Genomic DNA, 26,620 nt, shown 5'->3' with positions numbered 1-26,620 from the left:
ATGGTCTTGATCACCACACACAAAGCCAATATGGTAGATGGAAAGTAGAAACACCAATGTTATGAAGCCACCACCAGAATAGATGCAGGCTTACCAGAAAGTTTGAACTCAAAAGAACATACGTTCTATGAGTCAAACAGGCTTACATTGTCAGCCGACAATGGAGATGAAACCTTGAGGATCCTCCGTAATTAGAACCTGGAGTTTCTTAGATCTTCATAGAAAAACCGTCACAGCCTGGAAACCCCCCCTCCCGCACACAACTACATATAGTTGGATTGCCAGCTAGTAATGATCCCTCTCCTTGATACCGCAAATCCTAGGGTCCTTTCGCAGACTTTGCAGAATCAGGGAGGCCAAGCAGCGTAAGTTTGCAGAGGCATTCGATTGCATGCATTGTTGCTGCTCCCCACCCTTGAGGCCTCCTCAATTGGTGACAGAACAGTGCATGCATCCTTGATCAGTAGCCACTGGCGTGGCAAAGAGAAGCAAGGCTCCCCTGACCCTGTCCTGGTGCCATGCTTGCACAGGTACTCATTGATGGCCCTCTGCTGTGTGTGCAGCCGCTGCAGCATTGCCAATGTTGAGTTCCACCTGGTGGGCATGTCACAAATGAGGTGGTTGGTGGGCAGGTTGCATTCCCTTTGAATGTCAGCCAGCTGAGTACTGGCATTCTATGACCAGCAGAAATGACCACATACTTTTCTGGCCTGCCTCAGGAGATGTTGTAAGCCTGGGTACCTGGTCAAGAACCGCTGCACCACCAAATTCAGGATGTGTGCCAAACAGGGAACAAGGGTCAAGTGTCCCTGTCGGAGGGTGGAGAGAAGGTTGGTGCCATTGTCGCATACAACCATTCCTGGCTGAAGCTGCATTGGAGTCAACCACCTCTGAGCCTGCCCCTGCAGAGCTGACAGAATCTCTTTTCTCTTCCCCAGTGTGGCTCCTGTCCCCTAGGCAGACCAACTCAAGCAACGCATGGCATCTTTTAGCATGACTGCTTGCCCTTGAATGCTTAAGGAGCACTGCTGGTTCAGAAGACAAATCTGCAGACGAGGCCATAGAGGAAGAAGAAGAGGAGGGGGTGGAGGAGAGAGATGTAGCAGAATCACTACTAGCATTTTGGAGGCGTGGTGGCAGAACAAGCTCCAACACTGAACCCTGTCCTGCATCCTTCCCAGCTGCCAGAAGAGTTATCCAGTGCATCGTGAAGGAAAGGCAACCTCCCTGCCCATGCCTACTGGACCGTGAGTCAGCAGTAATATGAACCTTACCACTCTGTTTTGGAACCTGCCAGGTACAGCACATTCCACAAATTCATGAAATGATTCAGAGTCTATCAGCTGAAAAGGCAGCAGTTGCAGTGCTAGCAATTTGGCCAAACTAGCATTTAGACGCTGAGCACGTGGATGGCTGGGACCGAATTTCATTTTACGGTTCAGCAATTGGGGTAGGGAAATTTGCCTGCTAAAATCATTTGGTGGTGTACTGCTAGCAGATTGGCTGCAAGTACTTGGGACTCCTATTGCTATATCTTCATTCCTCTCCGTGCAGGTTTTTGAGAGGACTGGAGGTATAGTAAGTTTGGAGATCCCATATGAGGAGCAAGGAGAAGTCTGCCTTTTTCTATGATGTAGGTCTTTCAGGTGCTGTTGTCAGGGCTGGGCTCAGCCCTTCCTTCTCAGAGCAGGCCGCTCAGCTGTCGGTTAATTGAGGAGGTAGAGGCACAACTCCAACAAGGCAGGATGTCCTCTAGGGGGCAGCTTAAGGGCAGCCACCCTATTGCATCACATCGCAGAGCTCCGCAGGTGCAGGGCGCTGCTGATTTCCCGCTGACTTTTAAAAGTTCCTTTGTGTTGGCCTTTTTCGACACGTGTGCAGCAGATCGCACCCTTGCTGTTTGCAACCTATGTCTGAAGCATATCAAGCATGGCCAGAACAGCAGCCACTTGGGCACACTTATGTACATCAAAATGTTTTCTTTGCGTTCTTGATGCTTGACTGCCACAGATTATATGTTAGTAAAAATGCTTTATCCCATTCTACTAGTGATATTGGACTCTCTATTTCCCTTTCCCATTATCCCAGCAATCTCTCTCCTCCCCTAGTCAGTCCCATCCCCCCACAGTTAGAACACACCCAGGGAACACCGTTAACCCCTTGATCGCCCCCTAGTGTTAACCCCTTCCCTGCCAGTGACATTTATACAGTAATCAGTGCATTTTACCACCATTACTAGTAAAAAATTATAATAAAAATGCCATAAATCTATCCCCTATTTTGTAGATGCTATAACTTTTGCGCAAACGAATCAATATACGCTTATTGCGATTTTTTTTTTTCCTCCCAAAAAATATGTAGAAGAATACATATCGGTCTAAACTGAGAACATTTTTTTGTTAATTTTTTTAATTTGGGATATTTATTATAGCAAAAAGTAAAAGATATTGTGTTTCTTTAAAATTGTCGCTGTTCTTTTGTTTATAGCGCACAAAATAAAAACCGCAGAGGTGATCAAATACCACTAAAAGAAATCTCTATTTGTGGGGAAAAAAGGACATCAATTTTGTTTGGGTACAACGTTGCACGATCGCGCAGTTATCAGGTAAAACAACACAGTGCCGAATTGCAAAAAATGGCCTGGTCATTGAGCAGCCAAATCTTCCGGGGCTGAAGTGCTTAACCTCCCTGGCGGTATAATTATTTCAGATTTAATGCTCAAAGCGGTACAATTCTTTTGCATGGAAATTTGGCGTTTTATATCGTAGGCCTGTAATTCTTAGGAATAACACACTTAAATCTGTCCAAACAAGAGTCTAGTACACATCCCGGGTATGATAAAATTTGAAACACGAAATCATAAATTATAATATAATAAATAACTATAAATAATTATACTGATGTAAAAGGACGGTTTTGGTTGCTATGGACAATCTCCAGTTTCCAGGCAGAAAGAACAGTATTTATAATATAAAACTGCATGCAGGGCATTGGACAGACCACTAGGGACAAAAGGGATGTGAAATTATTTTATACAGTAATGTAATCTATAAGATTACATTGTACTGTATGTATTGTGTGTGTTTCACTTTTTGAATTTGGCGCCGTGTGTCGCAACACTCGCAGGGAAAGGAGCCCGGCTCTGATGAATGGAGCGAAGACACAGCCACCGCACACAGCGAGGGGACATCGCAGGATCCTGGGGACAAGGTAAGTCACATGTACCAGGATACTGCGATCCCAAGGGTGGCTCGGGGGTACCGCTTTTGGTACTGAAAATCCACCCCGAGCCACACTCGGGAATACCGTCAGGGAGGTTAAAGGGGATGTAAAGCCTCATGGTTTGCATTCAATGCATTAACCCCTTCAATACAGGACATTTCCTGACATCCCTTTTCTGCCCAGCCAATTTTCAGCTTTCAGGACTGTAACATTTTGAATGTCAATTGCGCGGTCGTGCGATGCTGTACCCAAATGAAATTATCATTTTTTCCCCCCACAAATAGAGCTTTCTTTTGGTGGTATTTGATCACCTCTGTGGTTTTTAATTTTTGTGCTATAAACAAAGAAAGGTGACAATTTTGAAAAAAAACATAATATTCTTTACTTTTTGCTATAAGAAATATCCCAAATTTAAAAAAAAAAAAAGAAAAAGCATATAATGTTTGGTTTGCACAAAAGTTATTGCATCTACAAAATAGGTTATTGATTTATGACATATTTTAATTTTTTTTTACTAGTAATGGCGGTGACACTTTTGACACTATTTTGGGACCAGTGACCCACTAGTTTTAGTTTTTTTTTAACAGCCAAAAACAGTTGATAACAACCTATGTGGGCATGGACACATAGGATAATATTCTGGGGAGTTTATTGACTATAGAAGAAAAACTTCTGCAGACAAAAACAGCCGCTGTATACAGTGTGCATGAAAGTGAAAGATTAATGACTTGTGAGAAATGTTCTCAGAATGGAGAAATAGATTAATTCTTATCAGGCTTCATTTTACTTTCTAGGACAAAAAAGGGTTTGGCATCTGAACTTCACCGAACCCCTTCTGTCCTGGGTTCAGCTCAGTTCAGCTTATCACTAGGCTACCGATGTAAAACATTTTTTACTTTCTGCTATAAAACATATCCAATAAAAAGTGTAAAAAATCAAATTTCTTTAACCACTTGACCACTGGGCACTTAAACCCCCTTCCTAACCAGACCAATTTTCAGCTTTCGGTGATCTCACACTTTGAATGACAATTACTCAGTCATGCAACACTGTACCCATATGAAATTTTTGCCTTTTTTCACACAAATAGAGCTTTCTTTTCTTTTCTTTAATCACCGCTGGGTTTTTTATTTTTTGCGCTATAAATGAAAAAAGACTGAAAATTCTGTAAAAAAAATACATTTTTTCTTTGTTTCTGTTATACAATTTTGCAAATTAGTAATTTTTCTTCATACATTTTGGCCACATTTTATACTGCTACATATCTATGGTAAAAATAATCCAAATCGGTTTATATTATTTGGTCTGTGTGAAAGTTATAGAGTCTACAATCTATGGTGCCAATCACTGAAAATTGATCACACCGGATGTACTGACAGCCTCATTTCTTGAGACCCTAACAAGCAAGCAAAGTACAAATACCCCCAAATGACCCCTTTTTGGAAAGTAGACAGTCCAAGGTATTTAGAAAGAGGCATTGTGAGTTTTTTGAAGTTGTATTTTTTTCCCACAATTCTTTGCAATATCAAGATTTTTTTTTCACAAAATTGTTACTATCAGGTTATTTCTCACACACAGCATATGCATAGCACAAATTACACCCCAAAATACATTCTGCTACTCCTCCTGAGTATGGCGATACCACATGTGTGAGACCTTTACACAACCTGGCCACATACAGAGGCCCAACATTCAGGGAGCACCATCAGGTATTCCAGGTGCATAAATGCCAAATCTAATTTGACTACCTATTACACTTTGAGGCACTGTAGTGGCATGGATGAGCTATGGATGGGGATGGCTGGGTAAGGCTGAGTGGGTATGCTGAGTGTGGATGGGATGGCTGGGTATGGCTGAGGATGGATGGATGAGTATTGCTGAGCATGGATGAGTATGGATGGCTGAGCATGGATGGATGGATGAGTATTGCTGACCATGGATGAGTGGATGAGTATTGCTGAGTATGGATGGATGAGTATTGCTGAGCATGGATGGATGAGTATTACCAAGTGTGGATGGATGGATGAGTATTGCTGAGCATGGATGTGTATGAATGGCTGAGCATGGATGAGTATTTCTGAGGATGGATGGAAGGATGAGTATTGCTGAGTATGGGTGGATGGATGAATATTGCTGAGAATGGATGAGTATTGCTGAGGATGGCTGAGCATGGATGGATGGATGGCTGGATGAGTGCAGGAATGGGCACAGATCAGCGCTATGGGCAGTACACATCCAGCCCACATCACTGCAGCACCTGATCTCTCCCCTCTTTGTACGATCTGTACAGAGAGGGGAGAGAGGAACCAGACATAACGCTGGTTTGTTTACAAGTGATCTCTCTGTCATTTGATGGAGCGATCACGTGGTAAACTGCTGCTGTCAGCAGCCATTTACCGTGATCCGGAGGAACCGGCGGTCATGGATATTCCCGGATGCATGCCCCAGGGGGGCACACTGGAGCAACATTCTGGGAGGACGTCCATGGATGCCCTCCCAGAATAAGCTGACCGCGCTGCAGCCGACTTTCGGCTATGGCCCGGTCGGCAAGTGGTTAAAATTTAGGCCAATGTGTATTCTGCTACATTTTTTTGGTAAATTATATAAGTGAATATTGATTGGTTTGCACAAAAGTTGTCATGTCTACAAACTATGGGATATATTTCTTTTTATTTATTATTCATTAATTTTTTTTACTAGTAATGGCGGCGATCATCGACTTATAGCGGGACTGCGATATTGCGGCAGACAAATCGGACACTATGTGACAATTAGGACACTTTTTTGGGGACCAGTGACACTAATACAGTGATCAATCCTAACAAATATGCACTGTCACTGTACAAATAACAGGCTGGGAAGGGGATAACATCAGGGGTGATCAAAGGGTTAACTGTGTCATGGGGGTGTTTTCTAACTGTGGGGGAGGTGCTTTCACTGTATGAAGACATGGATCTGTGTTTCTGCTTCACAGGATCCATGTCTTCTGTACTCACAGAATGACAGTCTGCCTTGTTTACATAGGTCGTCTGTCATTCTGCCGATATGGAAGAACCGGGAATATCCATGACCGCCGGGTCCTCTGGATCACGGTAAAAGGCTGCTGACAGCTGCCATTTACGACATGATCACTCCGTCAATTTTTTTTCAATCTGCGTCCCATTGGGGAGATTTCCTTTTGCTTCCTGTTACAAAATCAAAACAGGAAGTAAGAGGAAATCACTTAAAAAGGAAGAGAATCCCTGGTTGTCTCCCAGAACTGGTGTGCCCATTGGAAGATCCCCCTCTATTTCTGTACCAAGGATAACTATGGATGAACTTTCATTCTGAACACAAGTTCAGACGAAACCTTTGCTGTTCAGGAATTCAGACAAACACGCGAACATTTACCCATTTGGCAGAGGCTGAACATCATGTATAATGGCAATAATGCTACGGTCATTATACAGCTTCCTGCTTTCAATGGTTATTAGGAATACCAGCGAGCACAGGCACCACTGAGCACCTATCAGTGTAATCAACAGCCCCATTCACTTACATGGCTGGGAGTAGTTAATGGATACGTTCACCTTTCATAACGTGCTACACCCCCTTATCGATCCCCGCTGTGACAGCAGACCGGGGATCTTCTCCCAGTGCCACAATTAAAAAAAAAAACCACAGGCTCCTCCCAACTGACCACGTCGCTCCTTCACAGTTCTCTCCGAATGGAAAACGAATAGGTCCAGCAGCCTTTGCGGCTGTTGGCTTGTAGTTTTCATTCTTCCAGAGTTTACATGCAGTGCAAAAACATCTCGGACATAGGACTGATATTGTACAAGGATCAGCATGAGAACCAGAGCACATACAACAGGATACGGAGTGAAGAACCGCTAATGCAATGAAATTATTAAAACATGGAACGGTAAATATTGATCAGCTACTTACTAGGATTGGACATCTGGGGAAGTCCCAACTTGTCTATAGGGAAGGTATTTGAAGGATTCACAATAAAAAAGAAAAAAAATAGTACAGTAAAACCTTGGTTTGAGAGTAACTTGGTTTGAGAGCATTTTGCAAGACAAGCAAAATTGTTTCATAAATTTTGACTTGATATACAAGCGATTGTCTTGATATACAAGTAGCGTCAAGTCATAACTGAGTATAGAAGAGAAAAGAGGCGCCTCTAAGTGTGGCAATATGGTTACATTTAATGAAGGTACAACATTTAGCAACTCACATCCTCCCAACTCATCATCCTCCGCACCGCCATCAATGTCATCTCTTCCATGCTGCGCTCCATGAGCTCTTCAAGCCTCGCTTTCTGATCACTCTACTGCAGGGTAGTCTTCCTATTCACAATTGCTGATTGACAGCTGTGAGAGCCGGCGGTGCGGGGGATGGTCTGAGGACAGCTTTACACCAGATGCCTGCATACTTAGATGTGCCTGTTTTAATCATCAACCATGTGAGTTGATAAATGTTGTACCTTCATTCAATGTAACCATATTGCTACACTTAGAGGCGCCTCTCTTCTCTTTTATACTCTGTAGCTCCTGATGGATTTTTCTTCTAATCCCCTTGTGGAGGCTTCCATTTGTGGATGGACATTTTATGGTTACACAACCTATCACATTGCTATAATCTTTTTATATGGACTATAAACTGAAAGACCTATGAATAAATGGTTGTGGAATGAATCATTTAAGTTTCCATTATTTCTTATGGGGAAATTTGCTTTGATAAAGAAGTGCTTTGGATTACAAGCATGTTTCCGGAATAAATTATGCTTGTAATCCAAGATTTTACTCTGTATAGAAGAGTAAGAAAAAAAGAAAGATGGGGGGCACATCTGTCTTCTGAGGGAGGAGGGTGTGGTGGATGAACAGAAGGCACGAAGAAAAAGAATGGAAACTATGGCTAATGAGACTATCCTGACATAGGCTGAGTCAGGGGTTGTATTGAACCAGGAAAAAAAGGGGGGATGGGTTTGGGGGGAAGGAGAAAAGAGATGGGGGGTAGGAAAGAGAGGGAGAAGAAAAAAAGGGAGGGGGAGGACTGGTGGGCCATTGCAAGGTCCCTCCAGCAATGATCCATATGTTCTCTTCTCATCTACTAGAGGTAGGGTTGACACTTTTTCTTCAAGCCAAACCCCAACACTTTAGTGGCACACAGCAAAAAAAATTGTTTTAGCATACACTATAGGATTGTAAATAAACCTCATTGTGTCTGGGTTTCAGGCAGACTGAAACCCCAAATTATGATTAAAAACCCAAACTGTCCAGGTGAATCCCAGACAGGTGGTGTCAGGAAAGGTCAGTTCCACTGGTAATATTGATCATTTGGTGTGCAGTACTGAAGTCCTCCAGCAGGTGTCTCTTGACAGTTTGGAGCTGTTAGGAGAGCTTTTTCCTGCTGGTATTTTGTCATCTTTGGGCCGCAGTACTGGTGTCCACCAGCAGAGGGATCCTGGCAGTATGTAGCAGGTATTACCCTTTGCAGACAGGCATCACCTGACTTTAATTAGCAGCTGTAGTATAAATACCTGGCAAGTGCACACACATCTTGCCTTGGTATTGTCCTTGAGCCCTGACCTGCAGCCTGCATCCTGTTACCCTGATCCTGAAAACCTGATTCCTGGAACCTGTTTATCCTGTTCCCTGTCTGTTTCCTGAACTCTGGACCCCGAGCCTTGTATTTGACCCGTCCCTCCTGTGATCCATCCATCTTCTCATTGTCCTGTTTGTTTCTCTTCCCCAGCTGCTGACCTCCCGTTGACGACCCTGGCCTGGATCTGTTTATGATCTCGGTATTTCCCTTACTTGTATATATTTGTTCTGTTATTATTATTATTATTATTTATGGGGTTCTGTTTGGTATTGCTTATTGTGCACTAAGTGATATTGGAGTTGGTTGTGCTATATTTATTCACTTATCCTTAATAAATCATTTATCTTTTTACTCATACACGTCTGGGTTTCCTCTGTTGCAGTCCACACAGTTCTGGTCTTATCTGGTACATAACAGGTGGTAACCCTAACTAGAGGGATGAGGCTTGTTAGTCATATAAAAATGTCACTAAGAAGCTCCTCCAGTTAAATCTGCTTCAGGTGAAAAGGCTACTGGCCTAAATGAGAGTCAAACGGTATTATCTATGAGTTGCTTATATTGGTCAGTGGTTTGAAAGCAGAACCAACAGGCCCAGGTGGATGTGAATTTGGAAGGGGAATCTTTTGTCAGGTGAATGAGTTCTTCCATATCGGCAATTTTCCAAAGGTGTGTAAACCTTTCTAACAGGGAGGGGATGTGGCTCATACCCCATTGGATCGGGATACACATTTTAGCTGAATTCACCATATGCATGGCGTGCAATTTATAATAGGCTCTGTGGGAGAGAGAAGTGTGGTGAAGGAGGAATTGCGCAGAGGAGTTGTCTAAAGTGTATGTTGTCACTTGAGAAATTACAGGGTGGACTTCAGACCAGAAGGGTTGTACCTGAGGGCAATCCCACCAGATAAGAAACATCGCCATCTGACCTCATGAAAGCATGTTAGTGTGGGACCAATAAGTGTATGGTCTTTTAGAAAAGGAGGGATATGACAAATTAACAGCTCAGGAGTAGTTACCAGGGAGAGAGATGAAATAGAGCCCTCAAGTGTTACCCATTGTTTAACTCGTCGATGGGCATTCAGGTCGATAGGTGACAGGCCCAATAAAAATTATGTAAGTCCGGGAGACCTATCACACCTTTTTTTTGGGAAAGACTAGTTGATCATAGCTGATTCTGGGCCACTTACGGTGCCATAAAAGATCACACAGAGTTGCCTATATGAACGAAAGAATGCAAGAGGTAGTCTTATCGGGATACCTTTTGTAGGAGGTAAAACATGTAGGGTAAAACATTTATCTTTAGAATGGCTGCTCTGCCAAACCAAGAGAAAGTGGGTGTGTCCCTCCTACGAGGCTTGTAGTTTTCAAAGAACTACTAAAGCGCTGTGAGCACTGTGGAAGTTCAATGAGTCTTCTTGTCGGCTTTCTCGTACGACTTGCCGTGTTTGGAGGAAGAACAATGTTGACACAGTGACCCAAAGAACACCATCCCTACTGATAAGCATGGAGGTGAAAACATGATGCTTTGGGGCTGTTTCTCTGCTAAAGGTACAGTCCGACTTTGCCACATTGAGGGCCTAATGGACGGGGCCATGTATTGTAAAATCCTGGATGAGGAACTTCTTCCCTCAGCCAGAACATTGAAGATGTGTCTTACAGCAGGACAATTACCCAAACATACTGCCAAGACAACAAAGGAGTGGCTCAAGAAGAAGCACATTAAAGGTCCTGGAGTGTCAGAGAACCATCATAACAAGTACTCGTTCCTGTGCGCCAGCCGCCAGTCTTTGTTCCTCCGATACGAACATGCGTACGTCAAGTCGTAGGCAAGAATGAATGAGTCCTGGACCAAGCATGTGCATTGGTGCACCCACACGAACAAGTGTGTGTGCGCACACGTCAATAACTCATGGCGCACAGTGCCCTATTTAAATGAAGAGCTTACCTAGTGTCAGTGCTGGATTGTCTTCAGCTTGTCCCTGTGTATACCTGTTGCTGTCTTGCCTGATTGATCCTGATCCTGAACACCTTACTTCCTTTGGCCTCTCTCTCGGATTATCCCTGCATCCTTGTCTGCCTCTACTCCCTGCATCGACCCCGGCTTGGACTTTTGACTACGGTTCTGTCTCCTGATCTTGTACCCCGCTGCCAGTCTTCTGCCAACCTCTGCCTGTCCCCGACCACGAGCCTGCTTTCCAATTGTGTACCTCACTGCCAGCCTGTTGCCAACTCCTGCCTGTTCCTGACCCTGCAAGTGATCCTGTTAGACTTTTCTTGGACAAGCCCGGTGATCAGTGTCTCACCTCCTCCACGAAGGCTCCGGTGTTCCTGATCTTCAGCCACCTGTCTGCAGGCACCTGCACCCTTCCGCTGCCCTAGCAGTTCCTGTCTCAACCTCCAGGGGTGCTAGGACCGGGACTGTGCAAGAGGCCACCTTTGTCATTTCGGACTCCTCTGTAAGATACATGACATGGAGTGGCCTATCCAGTCTCCAGACCTTAATCCTATAGAAAATTTATGGAGGGAGCTGTAACTTAGCGTTGCCAAGTGACAGCCAAGAAACTTTAAAGATTTAGAAGATCATCTGTAAAGAAGAGTGGACTAAAAGCCCTCCTGAGTAGGGATGAGCCAAACAACCCCAGTTTGGTTCGCAGCAGAACATGCGAACAGGCAAAAAATTTGTGTGAACATGCGAACACCGTTAAAGTCTATGGGCTGTGAATGTGCAAAATCTGCTCATTTTAAAGGCTTATATGCAAGGTATTGCCATAAAAAGTGTTTGGGGACCAGGGTCCTGCCCTAGGGGACATGTATCATTGCAAAAAAAGTTTAAAAAAACAACTTTTTTGGGGAGTAGTGATTTTAATAATGCTTAAAGTGAAACAATAAAAATTAAATATTCCTTTAAATATCGTGTCTGGGGGGTCTCCTTAATCTGCCTGTAAAGTAGCGTATCTTTCCCATGTTTATAACAGTATCACAGCAAAATTACATTTCTAAAGAAAAAAATGTCATTTAAAACTGCTCACGGCTGTAATGTATTGTCAGATCCTGGCAATATAGATAAAAATCATTGAAAAAAATGTGTGAGTTTCCCCCCCAGTCCATTACCAGGCCCTTTTGGTTTGGCATTAATATTAAGGGGGACCTCGAGCCAAAAAAAAATGGCGTGGATGTCCCCCTCAAAATCCATACCAGGCCCTTCAGGTCTGCTATGGATATTAAGGGGAACCCCGCACCAAAATTAAAAAATAAATGGTATGGGGGTCCCCCAGGCACTATATGCTCTATATATACTATACGGCCTGCCTTATATACTCTGCAGAAAAATTGGGCCTTAGATGTTGGTGGTGCCAGAACACTGTACCACTCACAGTTACTCTTGTTGGGTGCAGGAATGGGCCCTTCTCTTAAATATTATATCAAAAATTGTAATACCATGCCCCTGTTAAACAGGGTTAGAAAAATTGGGCCTTGGGTTTTGGTGGTGGTGGTGCCCTAAACCAAAAATATTGTTGAAAGCTAGCATCATCAAGATTGAGGAGGAATAGGATAGTCAGCATAGGCAGTCTTCAAGGGATCCCAGACCCATAGCAAATTCAATCAGTTACTTTAGCATCAGGTGCTTGATAGCTGCTAATGCAAGACTGATTCATTTTTAAGAATGTGAGCCTATCAATGGAGTCTGTGGACAGATGCACTCTTTGATCCGTTACAAACCCTCCAGCAGCATTGACTGTGCATTCAGAAAGCACGCTGAATGCAGGACAGGCCAGTAGCTCAATTGCACATTGAGCAAGTTCTGGCCAGTGGTCCATCCTCAAGAACCAGTAACCCAGTGGATGCTCTGTTGGAAAGGTCTCCATGTCTGCTCTTGCCCCTAGATGTTCCTGCACCATATAATGCAGACGCTGGCGACAGTTGCTTGAACTGATCAGACCTGGTGCTAAGGACTGAAAAATTGTTTAAAAGGCATCGGTCAGCTGGCCACCTTTTCCACCGCTCTTCCTCTGACTGAACAAAGCCTCAGCAACATGTTGTCCAGCACCAGGAAATGGCAACCTTCTGTGGTCTGGAAATGCGTTACACAAATCTTTCTTCAAGGCCTTCTGAAGATGTTTCATCCTCTGCTCCCTCTGCAAAGTCTGGATGAGCTCTGCAACTTTACCCTGGTAAAGTGGATGAAAAAGGATTGCCAGCCAGTAATGATCCCACTCCTTGATACCATGAATCTTAAGGTCCTTTTGCAGACTTTGCAGAATCAGGGAGGCCATGCAGGGTAAATTTGCAGAGGCATTCAATTCTGAGTCCTCAGGGTAACTAAGGATCACATTATCCGTAACCACCTCCTCCCAGCCACATACAACTCCTTGGGTTTCTGGGGACTGAAAACCATCCCTTGAAGACTGCTGCTGAGTGTTAGCCTCTACATCCATGCTGACACATGCCCTGTCCATGATTCCACAAAGTGTGTGCTCCAGCAGGAAGACTAGAGGGACAGTGTTACTGATACATGCATTGTTGCTGCTCCCTATCCTTGTGGCCTCCTCAAATGGTGACAGAACAGTGCATGCATCCTTGATCAGTAGCCACTGGCGTGGCAAAAAGAAACCAAGCTCCCCTGACCCTGTCCTGGTGCCATACTCACACAGGTACTCATTGATGGCCCTCTGCTGTGTGTGCAGCTGCTGACCGGCAGAAATGACCACATACTTTTCTGGCCTGCCTGAGGAGATTTTGTAAGCCTGGGTACCTGGTCAAGAACCGCTGCACCACCATATTCAGGATGTATGCCAAACAGGGAACATAGGTCAACTGTCCCTGTCAGAGGGTGGAGATAAGGTTGGTGCCATTGTCGCATACAACCATTCCTGGCTGAAGCTGCATTGGAGTCAACCAGCTCTGAGCCTGCCCCTGCAGAGCTGACAGAATCTCTTCCCCTGTGTGGCTCCTGTCCCCTAGACAGACCAACTCAAGCACCGCATGGCATCTTTTAGCATGACTGCTTGCCCTTGAATGCTTAGAGAGCACTGCTGGTTCAGAGGACAAATCTGCAGACGAGGCCATATAGAAAGAAGAATAGGAGGGGGTTGAGGGGTGAGCTGTGGCAGAATCACTACTAGCATTTTGGAGGCGTGGTGGTGGAACAAGCTCCAACACTGAACCCTGTCCTGCACCTTCCCAGCTGCCAGCAGAGTTACCCAGTGCACCGTGAAGGAAAGGCAACATCCCTGCCCATGCATGCTGGACCATGAGTCAGCAGTAATATGAACCTTACTACTGACCGCCCTGTCCAATGAGGCCAAAACATTGCCTTCCACATGTCGGTAGAGAGCCGGAATGGCCTTCCATGAAAAGAAATGGCGTTTTGGAACCCGCCACTGAGGTACAGCACATTCCACATATTCACGAAAGTGGGCAGAGTCTACCAGATGAAAAGGCAGCAGTTGCGGTGCTAGCAATTTGGCCAGGCTAGCATTTAGACGCTGAGCATGTGGATGGCTGGGACCGAATTTCTTTTTACAGTTCAGCAACTGGAGTAGGGAAATTTGCCTGCTAAAATCAATTGGTGGTGTACTGCTAGCAGATTAGATGCAAGTACTTGAGACACCTATTGCTATGCCTTCATTCCTCTCAGTGCAGGATCTTGAGAAGACTGGAGGTATAGTAGTGTTGGCGATCCCAGATGAGGAGCAAGGAGAAGTCTGCCTTTTCTATGATGTGGGTCTTTCAGGTGCTGTTGTGTCAGGGCTGGGCACATCCCTTCCTTCTCAGAGCAGGGCACTCAGCTGTCAGTTAATTACCAGCTCCAATCTTTTCCACAGTGACTCACCTGATGATGATATCCTGTTTGTCAGTCCTGCTGGTTACCTAAGCTGTTCAGTTCAGTCCCTCTCTGCCTTCATCTTGGTCAACACATCCAGAAACTCTTCTGTGTACCTGTTGAAGACTTGCTTGGCTGACGTCCCTTCTGGTTCCTGATCCTGCTTGCTGTTCCACTACGCTTATTCTCCAGTTTCCTGATCTCCTGTGCTGTCCTGAAGTATACTGATCTCTGGCTGCCTGATGTCCTGGCTTGTCTGACGATCCGTTCCGGTTACTGAACTGAACTATGATTTGACTACATTGCTCTGTTTACCTTTTACTATTATTATTATTATTATTAAACAAGTGTGATTTTTAACTGCACTTCTGTCTCGGTCTGATTCATGGTTTCTGACATGTTGCCAATGGACTGCATGGCAGGTCATCATATGTCTGGTCAAGCATGTGGTACCAAAGCAGCTGCTGTTCTGGCCACACTTGATCCACTTCAGATGTAGGTTGCAAACAGCAACAGTGCGATCTGCTGCATATGTGTCAAAAAAGGCCCACACCAAGGAATTTTAAAAAGTCTGCGGGGATTCAGCAGCGCCCTGCACCTGCAGAGCTCTACGGTGTGATGTAATAGGGTGGCTGCCCTTAAGATGCCCCCTAGAGAACATCCTGCCTCATTGGAGTTGTGCCTCCTCCTCCACCACAGCAGAGGGCCATCAATGAGTACCTGTGCGAGTATGGCACCAGGACAGGGTCAGGGGAGCTTGGCTTGTTTTTGCCACGTCAGTGGCTACTGATCAAGGATGCATGCGCTCTCCTGTCACCATTTGAGGAGGCCACAAGGATGGTAAGCAGCGATGATGCATGCATCAGTGACACTGTCTCTTTATTCTTTCTGCTAGAGCACACGCTTTGTGGAATCATGGACAGGGCACTTGAGGCCGAACAGCAGGAGGAAGAGGAGGACTTCCTTTCCTCTCAAGGCCCCCTTTATCCAGATAGCATTCCTGCAGGCCCACCAAACACACAGGAAGAAGAGGAGGAGGGGGAGGATTGTGTCAGCATGGATGTAGAGGATAACACTCAGCAGCAGCCTTCAAGGGATGGTTTTCAGTCCCCAGAAACACAAGGAGTTGTAAGTGGCTGGGAGGAGGTAGTTATGGATAATGTGATCCTTGGTCACCCTGCAAAAGAACCCTATGATTTGTTGTATCAAAGAGAGGGATCATTACTGGCTGGCAACCCTTCTTGATACACGTTACAAGGGTAAAGTTGCAGAACTCATCCTGCCTTCACAGAGGAAGCAGAGGATTAGGGATGAGCTTTGAGTTCAACTGGAACATCGGCTGTTCAATCGTTGGACGAAGATTGAACATTATGGGGCATTCGCACCAAATTCGAGTGGCGCATCACACCCCATAATGCTGGCTGATGATTGGCCAATCACAGCACCATAAGCAAAGAGCCATAATTGGCCAAAGAGAGAAAAGGAGAAGAAAAAGGAGAAGAAAAAGGAAAGGAGAGAAAAAAAGAGAAGAAAAAGAGAAGAAAAAGAGGGAAAAAAGAAAAAGAGAAGAAAAAGAAAGACGGAAAAAGAGAGAAAAAGAGGGAAAAAGAGAAGAAGAAAAGAGAAAAAGAGGGAAAAAGATAAAAAGAGAGAAAAAGAGAAGAAAAAGAGAGGGGAAAAAGAGGGAAAAAGAGAAGGAAAAAGAGAAGGAAAAAGGAGGGAAAAATAAAGAAAAAGAGAGAAAAGAGAAAAATAGAAAAAGAGGGAAAAAGAGGGAAAAGGAGGGATAAAGAGAGAAAGAAGAAAAAGAGAGAAAAAAAGAAAAAGAGGTGAAAAGAGAAGAAAAAGAGAGAAAAAGGGAAAAAGACGGAAAAGAAAAAATAAGAGAAAAAGAGAGAAAAAGAGAAGAAAAAGAAAGACGGAAAAAGAAAGAAAAAGAGAAAAAGAGGGGAAAAAGAGAGAAAAAACATGGGAAAAAGAAGAAAAAGAGAAGAAAAAAAGAGAAAAGGGAAAAAGAGGGAAAGAGAGAAAAAAGAGGGAAAAAGAGGGAAAAAGAGGGAAAAAGAGGGAAAAAGAGGGAAAAAGAGGGAAAAAGAGAATATGGAGAAAAAGAGGGAAAAAAGGGAAAAAATAAATACTGTATAATAAAAAAAAAAGAGGGAAAAACAAAAAAAAGAGAAGAAAAAGAGAAGTAAAAAAGAAAATAGAAAAAGAGAGAAAAGAGAAAAAGAGGGAAAAGAGGGGAAAAGAGGGAAAAAGAGAGAAAAAGAGAAGAAAAAGAAGAAAAAAAGACAAGAGGGGAAAAGAGAGAAAAAGAGAAGAAAATAGAAAAAGAGAGAAAAAGAGAGAAAAGAGAAAAAGAGGGAAAAGAGGGAAAAAGAGGGAAAAACAGAGAAAAAGAGAAGAAAAAAGAGAAAAAGAGGGAAAAATAGAGAAAAAGAGAAGAAAAAGAGAAAAAGTGAGATAAAGAGGGAAAAAGAGGGAAAAACAGAGAAAAAGGGAAAAAGAAGAAAAAAAGACAAAAGAGGAAGAAAAGAGAAAAAGAGAGAAAAAGGGAAAAAGAGAGAAAAAGAGGGAAAAAGAGGGAAAAGGAGGGAAAAAGAGAAAAGACAGAAAAGAGAAAAAAAGAGGGAAAAACTTAGAAAAAGAGAAGAAAGAGAAAAAGACGGAAAAAGAAAGAAAAAGAGAAAAAGAGAGAAAAAGAGAAGAAGAGAAGAAAAAAACAGAAAAGGGAAAAAGAGGGAAAAAGAGGGAAAAAGAGGGAAAAAGAGAGAAAAAGAGAAGAAAAGGGGAAAAAGAGGGAAAAACAGAGAAAAAGAGAAGAAAAAAAAGAGAAAAGAGAAAAAGAGGGAAAAATAGAGAAAAAGCGAGAAAAAAAGGGAAAAGGAGGGAAAAATAGGGAAAAAGAGAAGAAAAGAGAAAAAGCAAAAAAAGAGGGAAAAAGAAGAAAAAAAGAGAAAAGAGAAAAAAGGGAAAAAGAGGGAAAAAAAGAGAAAAGGAGAAGAAAAAGAGAAGAAAAAAAGAGAAAAAGAGAAAAAGAGGAAGAAAAGAGAAAAAGAGAGAAAAAGGGAAAAAAGAGAAAAAGAGATGAAAAAGAAAAAGGGAAAAAGAGAGAGAAAAAGGGGGAAAAGGAGGGAAAAACAGAGAAACGAGAAAAAGAGAGAAAAGGAGAGAAAAACAGAGAAAAAGAGGAGAAAAAGAGAAGAAAAAGAGGGGAAAAGGAGAAAAAGAGAAGAAAAAGAGAGAAAAGGAAAGAGGGGAAAAATCAGGAAAAAGAGGGAAAAAGAGAAAAAGAGAAGAAAAAAAGAGAAAAGAGAAAAAGAGGGAAAAATAGAGAAAAAGCGAGAAAAAAAGGGAAAAGGAGGGAAAAAGGGGGAAAAAGAGAAGAAAAGAGAAAAAGCGAGAAAAAGAGGGAAAAAGAAGAAAAAAAGAGGAAAAAGAGGAAAAAATAGGGAAAAACAGAGAAAAGGAGAAGAAAAAGAGAAGAAAAAAGAGAAAAAGAGGGAAAAAGAGAAGATAAAGAGAAGAAAAAAAGAGAAAAGATAAAAAGAGGAAGAAAAGAGAAAAAGAGAGAAAAAGGGGGAAAAAGAGGGAAAAACAGAGAAAAAAGAAAAAGAGAAAAATAGAGAAAAAGAGAAGAAAAAGAGTGGAAAAAGAGGGAAAAAGAGAAAAAGAGGGGAAAAAGAGAAGAAAAAGAGAGAAAAGAGAAAAAGAGGAGAAAAAGAGAAGAAAAAGAGGGCAAAAGGAGAAAAAGAGAAAAGAGAAGAAAAAAAGAGAAAAGGAAAGAGGGGAAACATCTGGAAAAAGAGGGAAAAAGAGAAGAAAAAAAGAGAAAAGAGAAAAAGAGGGAAAAATAGAGAAAAAGCAAGAAAAAAGGGAAAAGGAGGGAAAAAGAGGGAAAAATAGAAGAAAAGAGAAAAAGAGAAAAAGTGAGAAAAAGAGGGAAAAAGAGGGAAAAACAGAGAAAAGGAGAAGAAAGAGAAGAAAAAAGAGAAAAAGAGGGAAAAAGAGAAGATAAAGAGAAGAAAAAAAGAGAAAAGAGAAAAAGAGGAAGAAAAGAGAAAAAGAGAGAAAAGGGGGGAAAAAGAGGGAAAAACAGAGAAAAGAGAAAAAGAGAGAAAAACAGAGAAAAAGAGAAGAAAAAGAGGGGAAAAAGAGGGAAAAATAGAAAAAGAAAAGAAAAAGAGGGGAAAAAGAGAAAAAGAGAAGAAAAAGAGAGAAAAGGAAAGAGGGGAAAAATCAGGAAAAAGAGGGAAAAGGAGAAAAAGAGAAAAAAAAGAGAAAAGAGAAAAAGAGGGGAAAAAGAGAAAAAGGGAAGAAAAAGAGAAGAAAAAGAGAGAAAAGGAAAGAGGGGAAAAATCAGGAAAAAGAGGGAAAAGGAGAAAAAGAGAAGAAAAAAAGAGAAAAGAGAAAAAGAGGGAAAAACAGAGAAAAGAAGACGAAAAAGAGAAGAAAAAAAAAGAGAAAAAGAGGGAAAAAGAGAAGAAAAAAAGAGAAAAGAGAAAAAGAGAGAAAAGAGAAAAAGAGAAGAAAAAAAGACAAAAGAGAAAAAGAAAGAGGGGAAAAAGAGGGAAAAAATGAGAAGAGAGAAAAAGAGAGAAAAAGAAAGAGGGGACAAAGAGGGAAAAAGAGAGAAAAAGAGGAAAAGTGGAGAGAAGAGAAAAGAGAAAAAGAGAGAAAAAGAAGAAAAACAGAGAAAAAGAGAAGAAAAAGAGAACAAAAAGAGAAACAGAAAGAGAGGAAAAAGAGGGAAAAACAGAGAAAAAGAGGGAAAAAGAGAAGAAAAAAGACAAAAGAGAAAAAGAGTGAGAAAAGAGAGAAAAAGAGGGAGAAAAGAGAGAAAAAGAAAAAAGAGAGAAAAAGTGAAGAAAAAGAGGGAAAAAGAGAGAAAAAGAAAAAAGAGAGACAAAGTGAAAAAGCGAGAAAAAAAGGGAAAAGGGGGGAAAAATAGAGAAAAAGGAGAAGAAAAAGAGAGAAAAAGAGGGAAAAAGAGAAGAAAAAAAAGAGAAAAGAGAAAAAGAGAGAAAAAGAGAGAAGAAGAGAAGAAAAATAGAGAAAAATAGAGAAAAGGAGGGAAAAATAGAGAAAAAGAGAGAAAAAGAGAGGAAAAAGAGAAGAAAATGAGGGAAAAAGAGGGAAAAACAGAGAAAAGGAGAAGAAAAAGAGAAGAAAAAAAATCAAAAAAGAGGGAGAAAGAGAAGAAAAAAAGAGAAAAAGAGGGAAAAAGAGAAAAAAAAAAAGACAAAAGAGAAAAAGAGGGAGAAAAGAGAAAAAGAGAGAAAAAGGGAAGAGAAAAAGAGAAGAAAAAGGGAAAAAGAGAGAAAAGAGATAAAAAGAGAGAAAAATAGAAGAAAAAGAGGGAAAAAGAGAAGAAAAGAGGGAAAAGAGAAAAAGAGAAGAAAAAGAGAGAAAAGATAAAACGAGAGAAAAAGAGGGAAAGACAGAAAAAAAAAGAGAAGAAAACAAGAATGAAGAAGAGAAAAGAGAAAAAGAGAGAAAAAGAGAAGAAAAAGATAGAAAAGAGAAAAAGAGAGAGGGAAAATGAGTAGAAAAAGAAAGAGGGAAAAAGAGAGAAAAAGAGGAGAGAAAAAGAGAGAAAAAGAGAGAAAAAGAGAAGAAAAAGAGTGAAAAGAGAAAAAGAGAACAAGAGAAAAAGAGAAAAAGCGAGAAAAAGAGGGGAAAAAGAGGGAAAAAGAGAAAAACAGAGGAAAATGGAGAAAAAGAGAAGAAGAAAAAGAGGCTAAAGAGAAGAAAAAAGAAAACAAGAGGGAAAAATAGAGAAAAAGAGAAGAAAAGAGAAGAAAAAAAGACAAGAGGGAAAAAGAGAGAAAAAGATAAGAAAAAAAGAGAAAATAGAAAAAGAGGATAAAATAGAGAAAAGGAGAAGATAAAGAGAGAAAAGAGAAAAAGAAGGAAAGAGAGGGAAAAACAGAGAAAAACAGAGAAAACAGAGAAAAGGAGAAGAAAAAGAGAGAAAAAGAAGAAAAAGAGAAGAAAAAGAGGGAAAAAGAGGGAAAAAGAAAAAAAGAGAAAAGAGAAAAAGAGGGAAAAATAGAGAAAAAAAGAGAAAAAGAGGTAAAAAGAGTAGAAAAGGAGAAAAAAAAGACAAAAGAGAAAAAGAGGGAAAAATAGAGAAAAAAGAGAAAAAGAGGTAAAAAGAGTAGAAAAGGAGAAGAAAAAAAGACAAAAGAGAAAAAGAGGGAGAAAAGAGAAAAAAAGAGAAAAGAGAAAAAGAGAGAATAGAGGGAAAAAGAGAAAAAAGAGGAGAAAAAGAGGGAAAAAGAGAAGAAAAAGTAGCAAAAAAGAGAAGAAAAGAGAGAGAAGAGAAAAGGAAAAAGAGGGGGGGGGGGGAGACAAAAAGAGAAAAAGAAAAAAGGGGATAAAAGAGAGGAAAAGAGAGAAAAGAGAAAACGAGGAAAAAAGAGAGAAAAAGAGAAGAAAAGAGGGAAAAAGAAAAAAGAGAGAAAAAGAGGAGAAAGCCAGAAGAAAAAAGAGAGAAAAGGAGAGAAAAGAGAAAAGAAAGAAAAAGAGGGAAAAAGAGAAAAAGAGAAGAAAAAGGGGGAAAAAAGAGAAGAAAAGAGAAAAAGAGAAAAGAGAAAAAGAGAGAAAAGGAGGAAAAAAGAGAGAAAAAGGATAAGAAAAAGAGGGAAAAAGGTAGAAAAGAGAAAAAGAGGGAAAAAGAGAAGAAAAATAGAGAAAAGAGAAAAAGAGAGAAGAAGAGAAGAAGAAGAGAGAAAAATAGAGAAAAAGAGAGAAGAAGAGAAGAAAAAGAGAGAAAAATAGAGAAAAGGAGGGAAAAATAGAGAAAAAGAGAGAAAAAGAGAGGAAAAAGAGGAGAAAAAGAGAAGAAAAAGAGGCAAAAAAGAGAAGAAAATGAGGGAAAAAGAGGGAAAAACAGAGAAAAGGAGAAGAAAAAGAGAAGAAAAAAAGAGAAAAAGACGGAAAAAGCGAAGAAAAAGTGAAGAAAAAAAGAGAAAAAGAGGGAAAAAGAGAAGAAAAAAAGACAAAAGAGAAAAAGAGAGAAAAAGGGAAAAAAAGAGAAAAAGAGAAGAAAAAGGGAAAAAAGAGAGAAAAGAGATAAAAAGAGGGAAAAAGAGAAGAAAAAAAGGGAAAAAGAGAAAAAGAGAAGAAAAAGAAAAGAAAAAGAGGGAAAGAGAGAGGGAAACAGAGAGAAAAACAGAAAAAGAAAAGGAGAGAAAAGAGAAAAATAGAGAAAAAGAGGGAAAGACAGAGAAAAACAGAAAAAAACAAGAAGAAAGAAGAGAAAAGAGAAAAAGAGAGAAAAAGAGAAGAAAAAGATAGAAAAGAGAAAAAGAGAGAGGGGAAAGGAGTAGAAAAAGAAAGAGGGAAAAAGAGGAGAGAAAAAGAGAAAAAGAGGAGAGAAAAAGAGGAGAGAAAAAGAGGAGAGAAAAGAGAGAAAAAGAGTGAAAAGAGAAAAAGAGAACAAGAGAAAAAGAGAAAAAAAACAGAGGAAAATGGAGAAAAAGAGAAGAAAAAGAGGATAAAGAGAAGAAAAAAGAGAAAAAGAGGGAAAAATAGAGAAAAAGAGAAGAAAAGAGAAGAAAAAAAACAAGAGAGAAAAAGAGAGAAAAAGAGAAGAAAAAAAGAGAAAATAGAAAAAGAGGATAAAATAGAGAAAAGGAGAAGAAAAAGAGAGAAAAGAGAAAAAGAGGGAAAGAGAGGGAAAACAGAGAAAAAGAGAAGAAAAGAGAAGAAAAAAAGACAAGAGGGAAAAAGAGAGAAAAAGAGAAGAAAAAGCGAGAAAAGAGATAAAGAGAAAAAGTGAGAAAAAGAGGGAAAAAGAGAGAAAAAGAGGGAAAAAGAGAGAAAAAGAGAAGAAAAATTACAAGAGAAAAGAGAGAAAAAAAATGGAAAAAGAGAGAAGAGAAAAAGAGAGGAAAAAGAGAAAAAGAGAGGAAAAAGAGAAAAAGAGAACATGAGAAAAAGAGAAAAAGCGAGAAAAAGAGGGGAAAAAGAGGGAAAAAGAGAGAAAAACAGAGGAAAATGGAGAAAAAGAGAAGAAAAAGAGGATAAAGAGAAGAAAAAAGAAAAGAACCGGGAAAAATAGAGAAAAAGAGAAGAAAAGAGAAGAAAAAAAGACAAGAGGGAAAAAGAGAGAAAAAGAGAAGAAAAAAAGAGAAAAGAGAAAAAGAGGATAAAATAGAGAAAAGGAGAAGATAAAGATAGAAAAGAGAAAAAGAGGGAAAGAGAGGGAAAAACAGAGAAAAACAGAGAAAACAGAGAAAAGGAGAAGAAAAGAGAAGAAAAAAAGACAAGAGCGAAAAAGAGAGCAAAAGAGAAGAAAAATTAAAAGAGAAAAGAGAGAGAAAAAGGAAAAAGTGAGAAAAGAGAGAAAGAGAGGAAAAAGAGAAAAAGAGAAGAAAAAGAGAGAAAAAGAAGAAAAAGAGAAGAAAAAGAGAAGAAAAAGAGGGAAAAAGAGGGAAAAAGAGAAAAAGAGAAGAAAAAAAGAGAAAAGGGAAAAAGAGGGAAAAATAGAGAAAAAAGAGAAAAAGAGGTAAAAAGAGTAGAAAAAGAGAAGAAAAAAAGACAAAAGAGAAAAAGAGGGAGAAAAGAGAATAAGAGAGAAAAGAGAAAAAGAGAGAATAGAGGGAAAAAGAGAAAAAAGAGGAGAAAAAGAGGGAAAAAGAGAAGAAAAAGTAGCAAAAAAAGAGAAGAAAAGAGAGAGAAGAGAAATGGAAAAAAGGGGGGGAAAGAAGAAAAGATAAAAAGAGAAAAAGAAAAAAGGGGAGAAAAGAGAGGAAAAGAGAGAAAAGAGAAAAAGAGGAAAAAAGAGAGAAAAAGAGAAGAAAAGAGGGAAAAAGAAAAAAGAGAGAAAAAGAGGAGAAAGCGAGAAGAAAAAAGAGAGAAAATGAGAGAAAAGAGAAAAGAAAGAAAAAGAGGGAAAAAGAGAGAGAAACATAGAAAAAGAGAAGAAGAAAAAAAGAGAAAAGAGAAAAAGAGGGAAAAAGAGAAAAGGAGGAGAGAAAAGAGAAAAAGAGAGAAAAAGAGGGCAAAATAGAGAAAAAGAGAGAAAAGGGGGGAAAAAGAGGAGAGAAAAAGAGAGAAAAGAGAAAAAGAGGAAAAAGGAAAAAAGAGAGAAAAAGAGAAGAAAAAGAGGCAAAAAAGAGAAGAAAAGAGAGAAAGAAAAAAAGGGGGGAAAAGAGAAGAAAAGAGAGAAAAGAGGAAAAAAGAGAGAAAAAGAGAAAAAGAGGAAAAAAGAGAGAAAAAGAGAGAAAAAGGACAAGAAAAAGAGGGAAAAAGGGAGAAAAGAGAAAAAGAGGGAAAAAGAGAAGAAAAAAAGAGAAAAGAGAAAAAGAGAGCAAAAGAGAGAAGAAGAAGAGAAGAAGAAGAGAGAAAAATAGAGAAAAGGAGGGAAAAATAGAGAAAAAGAGAGGAAAAAGATGAGAAAAAGAGAAGAAAAAGAGGCAAAAAAGAGAAGAAAATGAGGGAAAAAGAGGGAAAAACAGAGAAAAGGAGAAGAAAAAGATAAGAAAAAAAGAGAAAAAGAGGGGAAAAGCGAAGAAAAAGTGAAGAAAAAAAGAGAAAAAGAGGGAAAAAGAGAAGAAAAAAAGACAAAAAGAGGGGAAAAGGGAAGAAAAAAAGACAAAAGAGAAAAAGAGAGAAAAAGGGGAAAAAAGAGAAAAAAAAGAAGAAAAAGGGAAAAAGAGAGAAAAGAGATAAAAAGAGGGAAAAAGAGAAGAAAAAGAAAAGAAAAAGAGGGAAAGAGAGGGAAAACGAGAGAAAAACAGAAAAAGAGAAGAAAAGGAGAGAAAAGAGAGAAAAAGAGGGAAAGACAGAGAAAAAGAGAAGAAAACAAGAAGAAAGAAGAGAAAAGAGAAAAAGAGAGAAAAAGAGAAGAAAAAGATAGAAAAAAGAAAAAGAGAGAGGGAAAAGGAGTAGAAAAAGAATGAGGGAAAAAGAGGAGGGAAAAAGAGGAGGGAAAAAGAGAAGAAAAAGAGAGAAAAGAGATAAAGAGAAAAAGCGAGAAAAAGAGGGAAAAACAGAGAAAAAGAGAAGAAAAATTAAAAGAGAAAAGAGAGAAAAAAATGGAAAAAGAGAGAAAAGAGAGAAAAAGAGAAAAAGAGAGGGAAAAGAGAAGAAAAAAAGAGAAAAAGAGAAGAAAAAAAGAAAAAGAGGGAAAAAGAGAAAAAGAGAAGAAAAAAAAGAGAAAAGAGAAAAAGAGGGAAAAATAGAGAAAAAAAGAGAAAAAGAGGTAAAAAGGAGTAGAAAAAGAGAAGAAAAAAAGACAAAAGAGAAAAAGAGGGAGAAAAGAGAAAAAGAGAGAAAAGAGAAAAAGAGAGAATAGAGGGAAAAAGAGAAAAAAGAGGGGAAAAAGAGGGAGAAAGAGAAGAAAAAGTTGCAAAAAAAGAGAAGAAAAGAGAGAGAAAAGGAAAAAAAGGGGGGGAAAGAAGAAAAGAGAAAAAAGAGAAAAATAAAAAAAGGGGAGAAAAGAGAGGAAAAGAGAGAAAAGAGAAAAGGAGGAAAAAAGAGAGAAAAAGAGAGAAAAAGAGAAGAAAAGAGGGAAAAAGAAAAAAGAGAGAGAAAGAGGAGAAAACGAGACGAAAAAAGAGAGAAAAGAGAAAAAAAGAGAGGGAAAAGGAGTAGAAAAAGAAAGAGGGAAAAAGAGGAGAGAAAAAGAGAAGAAAAAGAGTGAAAAGAGAAAAAGAGAACAAGAGAAAAAGAGAAAAAAACAGAGGAAAATGGAGAAAAAGAGAAGAAAAAGAGGATAAAGAGAAGAAAAAAGAAAAGAAGAGGGAAAAATAGAGAAAAAGAGAAGAAAAGAGAAGAAAAAAAGACAAGAGGGAAAATGAGAGAAAAAGAGAAGAAAAAAAGAGAAAATAGAAAAAGAGGATAAAATAGAGAAAAGGAGAAGAAAAAGAGAGAAAAGAGAAAAAGAGGGAAAGAGAGGGAAAACAGAGAAAAACAGAGAAAAGGAGAAGAAAAGAGAAGAAAAAAAGACAAGAGGGAAAGAGAGAAAAAGAGAAGAAAAAGAGAGAAAAGCGATAAAGAGAAAAAGGGAGAAAAAGAGGGAAAAACAGAGAAAAAGAGAAGAAAAATTAAAAGAGAAAAGAGAGAAAAAAATGGAAAAAAAGAGAAAAGAGGGAAAAAGAGAGGAAAAAGAGAAAAAGAGAGGAAAAAGAGAAAAAGAGAGGGAAAAGAGAAGAAAAAAAGAGAAAAAGAGAAGAAAAAAGAAAAAGAGGGAAAAAGAGGGAAAAAGAGAAGAAAAAAAGAGAAAAGAGAAAAAGAGGGAAAAATAGAGAAAAAAAAGAGAAAAAGAGGTAAAAAGGAGTAGAAAAAGAGAAGAAAAAAAGACAAAACAGAAAAAGAGGGAGAAAAGAGAAGAAGAGAGAATAGAGGGAAAAAGAGAAAAAAGAGAAAAAAGAGGGGAAAAAGAGGGAAAAAGAAAAGAAAAAGTAGCAAAAAAAGAGAAGAAAAGAGAGAGAAGAGAAAAGGAAAAAAAAGGGGGAAAAGAGAAAAGAGAAAAAAATAGAAAAATAAAAAAAAAGGGAGAAAAGAGAGGAAAAGAGAGAAAAGAGAAAAAGAGGAAATAAGAGAGAAAAAGAGAGAAAAAGAGAAGAAAAAAGAGGGAAAAAGAAAAAAGAGAAAAAGAGGAGAAAACGAGAAGAAAGAAGAGAGAAAAGAGAAAAAAAAGAAAAAGAGGGAAAAACAGAGAAAAAGAGAAGAAAAAGAGGAAAAGAGGGAAAAAGAAAGAAAAAGAGGGAAAAAGAGAGAGAAACATAGAAAAAGAGAAGAAAAAGAGAAGAAAAAAAGAGAAAAAAGAGAAAAAGAGGGAAAAAGAGAGAAAAAGAGAGAAAAAGAGAGAAAAAGGAGAAAAAAAGAGGGAAAAAGGGAGAAAAGAGAAAAAGAGAAAAAAGAGGGAAAAGGAGGGAAAAAGAGAAAAAAGGAAAAAAAGAGAGAAAAAAAGAGGGAAAAAGGAAAAAAGAGGGGGAAAGAGAGAAAAGAGGGAAAAAGAGAAAAAGAGGG

The 26,620-nt window shown here is 39.6% G+C and overlaps 1 protein-coding gene across 1 annotated transcript; it reads left to right on the top strand.

Annotated features, from left to right (window-relative positions):
• LOC141128981 (uncharacterized) lies at positions 1-25,782 on the top strand. The gene is made up of 4 exons (XM_073616661.1): positions 1-33; positions 3,127-3,210; positions 18,493-20,710; positions 20,787-25,782. Exons 1-3 carry the CDS (start codon positions 1-3, stop codon positions 19,696-19,698), a joined length of 1,323 nt encoding a protein of 440 aa, XP_073472762.1. The 3' UTR covers positions 19,699-20,710; positions 20,787-25,782.
• Positions 25,783-26,620: the final 838 nt, after the last annotated feature.

Source organism: Aquarana catesbeiana, linkage group LG01 (genome assembly GCF_042186555.1).
Source record: "Aquarana catesbeiana isolate 2022-GZ linkage group LG01, ASM4218655v1, whole genome shotgun sequence".
NCBI lineage: Eukaryota > Metazoa > Chordata > Amphibia > Anura > Ranidae > Aquarana > Aquarana catesbeiana.
Note: the sequence above shows the minus strand (reverse complement) of the source record. Positions and strands in the feature narration are given on the sequence as shown.

Excerpts from the sequence above, each read along its gene's own strand:
- LOC141128981 (XM_073616661.1), top strand. The coding sequence starts at position 1 with ATGGTCTTGATCACCACACACAAAGCCAATATG. Across the intron at positions 34-3,126 it reads CCACACACAAAGCCAATATG|GGAAAGGAGCCCGGCTCTGA; the intron begins GTAGATGGAAAG and ends CAACACTCGCAG. Across the intron at positions 3,211-18,492 it reads CGCAGGATCCTGGGGACAAG|AGAAAAAGCAAGAAAAAAGG; the intron begins GTAAGTCACATG and ends AGGGAAAAATAG.